Genomic DNA, 11,000 nt, shown 5'->3' with positions numbered 1-11,000 from the left:
CTAGGTTTTCTTCATCTAGTTTTAGGATTTGTTTAAAATCTGCAATATTTTTCTATGAACGTGAACTAAAACATTATCTGATTTTAAGAAATTTACAAGCTTTCACGCTTGACTGTACAATATATATGTAATATTTATAGGGGATGGCTTAGAAACAGTACATATAATGGCCAAATCAAAGTCTACAAGAACAAAGAGTAAAATACCATTTTGCATTTATTTTCCCATTATACATTTTTATTTTTACAATTGTGTCAGATCCAACTTACAGGCAGTCAGGCAAAGAACAGAATTCAAAACAGACAATAAGTTATTACAGTTATAGGCTTTATTTCTATGAAGTAGTTAAAAGGCAAACATGTGGGACACAAGCCAAAGGTCTGGAAAAAGATAAAGCTAGTTTGTTGTTTTGCTGTACACGGCACATACAATGTTTTCAGTAGACAAAGCACAAACAGGTGGGTTCTTCAAACCGATTGTTACACTTATCAAAAATGCTGGTGTTTAATGTGTGCATTATTTAGTGATGGCGCAGGGAGGTTTTAAGAATAGCAGGAAAGCAAAGTAAAACAGGACAAGAAACTTATTTTCTCAGTCAGTATAAAGCATTTTCTGGTGGGGGGGCGGGGGTAGTCACACCAAAATTAACTCATGAACTCAGCCAAAAGAGCCAAGTTTCAGGATCACCTGCTGTACAAAACAGGTTAAGTTTATACCAGCCGTGTAGTTTATTCAGACATATGTGCTTTTATCGAAGGAAAGAAAATTGTATTTGTAGAAATTAATTTGCAAACACACAGTGGCTAATCATCAGTTTAGTGAAATCATTAAAGCATCAGGAAAAAAAGTCAAATCTCTACCCTCAGTCAAGTTGTGGTAGTTGTGGACTTTTTCATTCAAACCTTCTTGGAGAGAAATGCATTCTTGATTCTTGGCACGGGATGATGGGAACTAATGATCTCTACTAGTAAGGGCGATGGCACATGGGGAAATCATGCTCCTATAGGCAACAATAAACACCTCGGCATTGCCCTGAATGTAAATTGCCATCAATATATCCCTCAAATCTCTTAATTAATTCAAAAACGTCTGCCGATGCAACTTACATTTAGGCCAATGGTAAGGTATTTTTGGACATTGTCATCCCACCAAAAAAAAAATGCCTCACGTGTCATATCCCTAAAACAATGAATATGAAGAGGACAGTGTATATTATTTGAAATTTGATACGGTAAATCAAGCTACAGACATTTGGCACAGGTCATAATGGAATGAAAATAATGAATGTAAGCTGGAGCAATTAAATAAAACCTATAAAGAAATTGCCATAATCAGTTTTTTTACCATCCAATTCATCCCCTTAGAAATAAAAATAAGGTACATCTTATTGTGTGCAAAAACATTTCTTATCTCGATATCCAGATGGAGATGAGTGGGAGCTGCTAAACTGCTAGAACATGGTGCTGCATGGATTCTAGCAAGTCTGGCACAGCACCTGTAAACAGAATGGCACTGACCTTTACCTGTGTAACTGCAATTATGCACAAAAGAAATGTTCCAAACACACAAAAAGCCAAGCTTGTATATGGTTTTGCATATTTTACATATAGGGAGGCATTGGAAAGAGAAGGTAGGCATTGAGAAGGCAAAAGGGAACTCAAAGTATAGGCCAAGAAATGCCGGTCACTGTGCCAAACCTTGACCCTTTAATGATATTCTATAGCCAAACAGCAGTATAAGGTTTCCTGAAAAACAACAAACCTAAAGTATTTTACTCTACTTTTGCCTTTAGATTGAAAATGCATATGTATATCTGGGGTATCCCAATGACAAATGTACTTTTATACAAGCAGCTACCAAAAGTGCTTGTGGAAAAATTATTCACTTACCTTTCATGAAACAATTGCACATTTTAAAATCCCTAATAAGGAAAATAATTTTAAACACTGGATTTCATGTATGCATTGTCAAATTTAAAAAACCCACAATACTCTCAATAACATATCGACACAAAGGAGAAAAGCCCAAAAGACAACAAAAGCCCAAATCAGAGTTGAGACTTATTTTCTTTTGGTCCTTTTGGGCACTAAATATGTTTAGAGCTAGGGTAATATAGAAGGTAATTGGGAGGCCACTGAAAATTAAGGAGTGGTTAGTGCAACTTGATTGTTTGACTGTATTGTGCTATGCAAGAATCATATGTTGACTGAGGTACCCTTTTAAATGTACAGTAAGGGAATCTATCTACCCCTGACCATTATCAAGAGTCCAACAAAAATGATGAATAGGCCATTATGTAAAATGGTAACTGGACATTTAAAATATTACACCAATATTTTCTGACCAGAAAAGCCAGAATATGACACAGAGAAAAAGCCAACTAGAATCCCACATGTGCTTTTAAAGTCTAAAACCAGAAATGAAAATATGGGTCCCTTACTGGGGCAGGGACATCTAAAATCTCTCAACTGTGTCTTGAAATCTATTTTCTCAACCCCAGACATTGCCTGATTCTAGAGAGATCAATAGGTAGGAAAACAAAACAAAAACAGATACATACAATTACAATACAGACTGTGCATACAGCTCTTTGCTACTGAAGTCTCTGGCATCAACATAGCAGGTGGTGCAGCAGCAAAATAAAGAGCTTCTCACTTTGTTCTTCTCTTGGTCTTTCTAAAAGGCTTTAGGAATTTTCTTATAGAATAGAACAACGTTGCTTCTTTCTGTGTTTCCTAACTTGCAAGGCAGCCCGTGTAGCCATTTCAAAAACTTCTCTCACGCCATCCTTTGTCTTAGCAGAACATTCCAGGTAGCCAAATGCATTGATTCTGTTGGCCATTTCTCTGCCATCTTCTGGTTTAACTGGCTCCTACAAGCATAAATAAAGGAACAAAAACAACAAGGTCAAAGGGAAGGTTAAAGATCAAGTAATGCTTTACATCAGTATTCCCCATCCAGTGGCTCATGAGTATCATGTTGCTCACCAATGTTCTTTTTACATTGGAATGTGGCTCATGGGTAAAAAAAGTTGGGACCCCCACAAAGACCCAGACTGGGTATCTATCAGTTCAGGCAAATTCCCGATGGGCCACTAGGTCTGCTGCCAGCCATACCCCTGAACACAACAAAGTGCAGGACAGTTCTCTTTTTTTTTCCCAGATCACCCCTCATTTTACTAACTTGATAAAAAGCTGGGTCAGCAGCATGAGAAGATACTTACTTATAAAGAGAGGTGGCTGTGGAAGGAACATTTGATTCTGGATCGACAGGCTGGGCCAGGCAAAAGCAATACACAGATAAGCTACAGAGGTTTAGCTTAGCGGAGATGCTTTCTATAAGAGCAGCAGCTTCCATGTGATCTATTCTATGTAGGGGAATCCCCAACCCAGTTGATACAATGTATTGAAGTGTGGGCCAACTGCCAACAAGAGACTGTTTGGTAGGACATCTGGTTTTTATGCAACCAAAACTTAGTAACATAGTAAGTAACATAACATAGTAAGTTAGGTTGAAAAAAAGACATGTCCATTAAGTTCAACCTTTTCCACTTTTTTTTTTTTTTTTTTTTTAAACTGCCTGCCAGTTGATCCAAAGAAAGGCAAAAAAACCCCATCTGAAGCCTTTCCAATTTGCCTCAGAGGGGGAAAAAATTCCTTCCCGACTCCAAAATGGCAATCGAACTAGTCCCTGGATCAACTTGTACTATGAGCTATCTTCCATAACCCTGTATTCCCTCACTTGCTAAAAAGACATCCAACCCCTTCTTAAAGCTATCCAATGTAATCAGCCAGTACAACTGGTTCAGGGAGAGAATTCCACATGTTCAGATCTCACTGTAAAAAAACCCTTCCAAATATTTAGGCAGAACTTCTTTTCTAATTGGAATGGTTGACCTTGTGTCAGCTGGAAAGACCTACTGGTAAATAAAGCATCATTTGATCCCCTTATATATTAATACATAGTTATCATATCATCCCTTAAGCGTCTCTTCTCCAGCGTGAACATCGCCAATTTGGCCAGTCTTTCCTCATAGCTAAGATTTTCAATAACTATTACCAGTTTAGTTGCCCTTCTCTGCACCATCTCTAATAAAAAGACGAGTCTGAAATTATAAAATAAGCACCTGCTTTGAGGCCACTGAGAGCAACATCCAAGGAGTTTGAGAGAAACATGTTGCTCACGATCCACTGGTTGGGGATCACTGGGTTAAGGTACTGTTTACCTTTGTACTCAGACTTATTATATTAACCATAAGTGCACATGCATGCATGCAAATGGGCTGTTTTGCTTTTATTCCAGGGCTGCTTTTTATTCCCAGTCTGGCCCTGCCCCCACAATATATAGAGAGACAAGGGTGTGGAAGAATAAGGGCAAAACAGACATTTACGAGATTAAATTTTGTGCATTTAGAGACATGAAAACCAATTGCTTGGTAAAGATTTTTCTTTTTTTTGAGAATTTCTGTGGCAAAGGATAAATGAAAATACCACAAAAGAAATTATTTGGACTTTTAAAAAGTTTACCTCATTTAACAAAATGCATGCTTTTTGTAGTTTACCTGCTTCATCTTTGTCAGCTCTCTTCTAGTGTGTTCATCATTTCTTAGATCCTTTTTGTTACCGACAAGAATAATGGGTACATTGGGACAGAAATGCTTCACTTCTGGAGTCCATTTCTCAGGAATATTCTCTGAAGGAACAATGAGAGGATAGATGTATGGTTGTAGGTCAGTAATGGAAAATGTATTCACATAAAGTTACTATAGCTTGTGCAAACACTAAATATTATGATTTCACACTTAGCACTTCATATAAAGCTTTCATACTTTGTATTGCATCATATATTGAAGGGAATGTCAACCTCAAAAAAATATTTTTTTGCCTAATAAAACATAATTCTAAACAACTATTCATTATACATGCATTACAAATGTTCTATATTTTTTTTTGAGTCACTTGTATACATATTGCTATTGAAAGCAGTGTTTCTATTCTCTACCCTGATGGCTCAGACTTTTCAAACAATGTAAGGCAAGCCAGCTGATTAACAGACCTGTCTTTGTTGGGGATCCAAGGCTTTTGCAACATTTGTTTAAAAATTAACCAGTAGTTAAGCAAATGCTGCTTTCAGTAGAAATTATTTTTACAAATAACTTTAGAAGCACTGGAAATTTGTAATAAATATTGTTGCTTAGAATTATGTAAATTTTATTTTGCGGTTGACTTGCACTTTAACGTCATTAAAGGACAAGGCAAGTACTATTCACTGGGACATGTTGGGACCCAACTAACATTATCACTAACCTTAGACCAGGGCTATTTCTAAGCTTGCCCCTTCCTTCGGCAATTTGCACATGTGCAGACGCTCCTGCTGTACTGTGCATTTACTGCTAAAAATCCTGGTACCACTGGATTCAGATGCAAGTATATGGCTGTGGATTTTTTTAGTGATTTAAAAAAAATAAAAAAAATAGGGGCACCAGAGGGCCATACCGCTTAAGCTGACACCGTAGGTATAGGGCCCCTGGTGTCTATTTGGCAAAAACAACCCTATCATTTTCCTTTTTGCTGAAAATTTAACTATCCTGGGGTATGTCTGAATAGATTTGGGCTACAGCACACATGGGGTTACCAGTTGTGGAAGTGCAAACACTACTCTAGATCTCATCTTGAATGAAAAGCACATAGGTGACAATGAACCGGTATAGAACACTGGGAGATTAAATAGTTTAGATCACTGGCTAGAAACAAGTATTCTTGTTTACTATAGGGGCATTTTGGCCAACCTGTCAAAGAGAAATCAATAGATGGAAACAGTTTTCTAGTCCGTACAAACAGTAGATACAAATCTCCCAAGGTGTTTTTAGCCTTTAAGAGAAAATAAAAATATATATAAAAATATCTGAAATAAAACAGCCCATATGTAAAGCACGGTTTCATCTAAATTAGGCCTTAATGTAAATAGTCCCATTTTAAGTACTAAACCACCTGATTAATAAGGCACTGTGCTCAAACACAAACCTAGGCACACATATACTAGGCTACTTAAGCCAATGAATGGACAGTTATTGATGGAATGGAGTTATGTTTAACTCCCACGCTGCTTCCTGTTACAGGTAGAGCTGAATTATTTCTCAGTGATCAGTGAGTGACACACAAAACATCACAAATAGATTACATACAACAACAAAAAAACACAACATATGCAAGAGGTAGAGGGCCCAAAAGAGCTTCCAATCTAAAATACATTTTCTTTCATGTTTGTCAATTTTAATAGAATTCTTAGGACAAGCTAAATTTTGGTTAATTATTCATTCTAACGATATAGGGGCAGATTTATCAAAATGTGATATTAAGAGTTTACCACAGAAAACCTCATTTTTTATTCATTCCTATAGGGATTTTTAGAAGCATATATATCGAAGGATACTTATCAAATGGTGAACTCTAACTTTCACCCATTGATAAATACACTTCTAAAAACACCATAGGAATGAATAGAATGTGAGTGAATTTTAAAGTGGGAAACTAATCTCCTATTTTGATAAATACGCCCCATAGTTTTTATTACATTAGCACCATTAGTAGCCCTTTAAAATGTGCTCATGTTCCAGTAAATCCATGGCAACCAATCAAAAGGCAGCACATACAAATATACATATATACATACTTTTTTTTTTTTTAAACTATTCACATTTTTTATGTTTAGTTAATATTTCAAGGTACTTGGGTTAAATATAAGCATTTTTGAACATGTTCTGCATTATTCCACTAGGGGGAGCATGCAAGGATAGCTTTCAGTATAGAAAAACTTTACTAGGAAATGGCATTGCTGTAAAGCCTCCAGATTTCACTGAAAGTGGGTATTTCAGCTGGTTTATCACTGCCTTCTAGTTAAACCAATACAGTGTGGAATAAACTACCTCCATATACTTCTTATAGCAATGGTATGAAAAGTAAATAATGGAACAATGTCTTTTTGGGCTAATGGTACACAGGGAGAATCGTTGACTACGTTTAAATCTGCGATACTACGAATGGCAAATCGTCAATAAAATAACTCTCTAATGGGAAAAAATACGCAACAAAGCCACCCGAAGATGCTTCACAAGGAAACTTCAGAAAACTTTTCCCTACCTGCAATTTACTTTATTGTGGGAAAGCATTACGGGGAGATTTGTCACCTGTAGCAGTGCAGATTTGAACATTGGTGACTCATATGATTCAAGCAAGTCTAAGGCACAATACTGGCAAATATTTCTTAGGTAAGAGAAAAATGCACCTTTTTAGGTTTATTTTTCAGATTACGATTATATTTCTTACACCAATACGACTTGCTTGTTTGTATTCCAGAGCAAATCATACTTTAATTCTTTCCTCCTGTGCAATCATGTAAAATGCAGAAGAAGCAGTGGAGAACAGACACAAAAAGGATTCATACCTAAACTGTCAGGGCTGTCAATTGAGAAACACATCAAAATCACATCAGTATCAGGGTAAGAAAGTGGGCGTAGCCTGTCATAATCCTCCTGTCCTGCTGTGTCCCACAGAGCCAGTTCCACCTATAATGAAAAAACCTAATTATCTTGCTGGATAAGAGAGGAAAGATTATCAGATTAGATAAAGAGCAAAGTGAAAACAAAGAGTTATTTCATTTTACCAAACACACATATTACAGACTGTATTCTTACAAATTAATTTGGCTTAATGCCTGTAATCCAGGTCATAAAAAGTAATTAAAAGAAGAGTTTCAAGGACCTTTACAGAACAGCAATGTCAAAAAGTGAGCATTTCATTCTAACTCTACATATTATTGATAATATACTTTTACTTGACAACAAATGTCCAGTCATTGTATAGTCCTGTAGAGAGGCGTGAATGACATTTGAACCAGTTTATCCTCCTGAGTCAGAATTTTTGCAGCAACAAAAACTTTAAGACGCCTGGGTTAAGTATTTAACAGGTTTGCACACACTTTGGGAATGATTGGTCAAGAAACAAAAAGCAAGACAAAATGCTGCTCAGCCCCAAAAAATAAAATCAAATTGCCTAGTTGCCTCACTAGGAAACTTCGGGCGACTTTGGAAATCAAAGGGCCGCGAGTGCATTGGTGCTGGTGTTTTCTATTATAGCAGGGGGAATGCAGTTCGGGGAGATTGTCACCCCGCAGAAGAGGCGATTAGTCGCCAGGCGACTAAATCTCCCCAAATCTGCCCATGTGCTAAAGCCTTACCCATGGACAGTTTCAGACCCAAGCATATAAACCCCGGGCCGACACTTGAAACCAATTTACAAAAAGAAGGAAAACAGAGAAGCAACTCAGACTCTTATTGGTGGCCTGGGTGCATCTCCGTGAACCTGTTGTTTGGGGTGAGGTAGTCTCAAAAGAATTAGAAAGACGAGCCAACTCCTGAGGTCACGTTGGAATAATGTTTATTTCACATTATTAAAATCATAATCGCACCCCTGCTTGCTTCTCTACATATTTGAATGATTGCTTAAGCCTCTAAACCTTATACAAGGCAATATTATTATCATCAACTTATTTTTAGATTGGAGACCATGTGGTGATTACGAGCATAGTAATCAGTATGTCAGCTTCCCTTATAATAACACTAATAAATATGAACAGGAAAACCAAATGCCCAGGTTTACTGAACATACTTTATGTTAAAAATAAATTAAAAAAAAAAAAAAAAAAAAAAAAAAAAAAAAGATTGTACATAGGCTAGTAATGGCTTATAAAAGCTAGAGATTTTGTTTGTTTTCCTTAGCAAGAAAATTCTTCTGCTTCAGAAATTCTTTGTTTAAACGTTATACAGGTATGGGACCTGTTATCCAGAATGCTCGGGACCTGGGGTATTCCGGATAACTGATCTTTCTGTAATTTGGGTCTTCATGCCTTAAGTGTACTAGAAATTCATTTAAACATTAAATAAACCCAATAGGCTGGTTTTGCTTCCAATAAGGATTAATTATATCTAGGTTGGGATCAAATACAAGCTACTGTTTTATTATTACACAGAAAAAGGAAATCATCTTTAAAAATGTGGAATATTTGGAGTCTGAGAGACAGCCATTCCGTAATTCGGAGCTTTCTGGATATCGGGTTTCCGGATAAGGGATTCTATACCTGTACCTTGATAAAATGTAAACAAAAATTAAACAAGCATGCCACTTCTCGCAGGTGACACTTCTTTCATTTATATGGTCGATTTTTGTAGCAGCAGCATTAGCAATATGGAAGCCGCTTTTTAACGTGGACCACCACCAAAAAACTGCCCTGCATCTAAGTGCTTACCTAAGAGCAGTGGTGTAATTAGAGTGCACTGGGCCCCCCTGCAAAAAAACAAACAAAAAAACCCCCAAAAAATCTTCAGAGAGCCCCGACACTCCGATCCCCATCCTCCCGCCAGCTTCCTGTCCTGCCTCGCCCACTCACAACTTGCGTCCCCCTTCCTCGCCACAGGTAAGGCTAGGAAGGAGGGTTTTTATTTTCTTTTTAGCTATAGAGGAAGCAGACCCCACAGTCCAGGTCCCCTGTTCTCAGGTCCCCCCTGTGACTGCGGGGTCTGCTTCCTCTATAGTTACACCACTGCATCATTGTGGGGAAAAAATGCCAATCCTTCCCCAAAACACCATGCATAAAAACCTGAAAATTAAAACTATAAAATCAATTACTGTTGAAAGCAGCAGCTCTCTGGCTGTTTACATTCTCTGCACTTTTGAAACAGAGCAGAAGCCAAATGATTAACAAAGTTTAAGAACTGACTTTTGCTACATTGTTGCAAGAGTCCGTTTTAAGAAAACAGAAGGGGTTAAACAAAGTATTGTAGAAATACTTCTACAGTTTAATAAAAGCCATTCAAGTTGAACAGGGCAAAAAGGCACATGTTTACACAACAGATATGGTGTACAATACAATGGTTTTTGTTCTTACACAGAAAGAAATGCAGGGGTCATAAAAAAAAGTGTATTTGTAGGTGCTCAATAAACAGATGTTAAAGGGATAGTATACCCGCTTGTTCAACAAGATTTCAATGAATAGGGCTTGTGCTGAATATGCTTTTTGACTATTTTAATTATGGTTCTTTTATGCATGGAGATTTATCTAAACGCTGATTATTTAATCAACAACATTCAGACAGTGCCCCTGCAAAATAGACACCTGTTTATCTGTAACACAAAACACTCACAACAAAGGGGAATTATTTAATGGGGAATTATTTAGTGGCATATCTAATTATCAACCTTGCAAGAAGCAAATATTGAAATACTTCAGATTCCAGGTCTGCCCAAGAAATAACAAAAAAAAACATTTTTGGGGGGGGGGGGATTAAAACACAATCTAAATTTAGCACTAGTACTATTCATTGTGCTCATGTTGAACAAAAAAAAAAAAAAAAACTATTCACGTTACTGGTCCTTTAAGTTACAAATATGCATACTATAAAGTTTGCTAGGCTATATACTGTATGTTATGGAGCAAACAATGTACATTAGGCTTATATTGCAAAGGCCAGTTTATGGTGTTTTGCCTCAATGACTTTTTAACAGAACATGCAGAACTGGTTTTGTGAAAAGCGAATGACAATCACTGTGTCTTAAACAGATATCACTTGAAAATGTAGTCATTCAAGTTTTCAGGTGTTCATTTCTTGCATTTGCTATTAGGATATAAGCAAAAGTCAAATTTTCACCCCCACCAAATTTTGTTTATCTCAGAGCTCACCTGTTTTCCATCGACTTCTATATCGGCAATGTAGTTCTCAAAGACAGTTGGGACATAAACCTCAGGGAACTGATCCTTGCTGAATACAATGAGCAGGCAGGTCTTCCCACAGGCACCATCTCCAACAATCACCAGCTTTTTCCGAATCGCTGCCATTGCTGCAAAAACAATTGTTTGGGGAGTAGTCAGACCAGATCATCAGGAACAAAATATGTACTACACATTTTGGTTGCTGTTATGTTTTCAGGCTGACCTCCACTCCATAT

The 11,000-nt window shown here is 37.1% G+C and overlaps 1 protein-coding gene across 1 annotated transcript in view; it reads right to left on the bottom strand.

The window, feature by feature from the left end:
- Positions 1 to 310: 310 nt before the first annotated feature.
- rhoc.L (ras homolog family member C L homeolog) overlaps positions 311 to 11,000 on the bottom strand; it is a 33,711-nt gene continuing 23,021 nt past the window's right edge. The window contains 4 exon segments of the mRNA NM_001086170.1: positions 311 to 2,872; positions 4,562 to 4,692; positions 7,444 to 7,564; positions 10,735 to 10,892. Coding sequence (NP_001079639.1) covers positions 2,699 to 2,872; positions 4,562 to 4,692; positions 7,444 to 7,564; positions 10,735 to 10,890 — 582 coding nt within the window. The 5' untranslated portion in view covers positions 10,891 to 10,892 and the 3' untranslated portion in view covers positions 311 to 2,698.

Source organism: Xenopus laevis, chromosome 2L, assembly GCF_017654675.1.
Source record: "Xenopus laevis strain J_2021 chromosome 2L, Xenopus_laevis_v10.1, whole genome shotgun sequence".
Lineage (NCBI taxonomy): Eukaryota > Metazoa > Chordata > Amphibia > Anura > Pipidae > Xenopus > Xenopus laevis.
The sequence above is the reverse complement of the archived record's forward strand: the minus strand, read 5'-3'. Positions and strand labels throughout refer to the sequence as shown.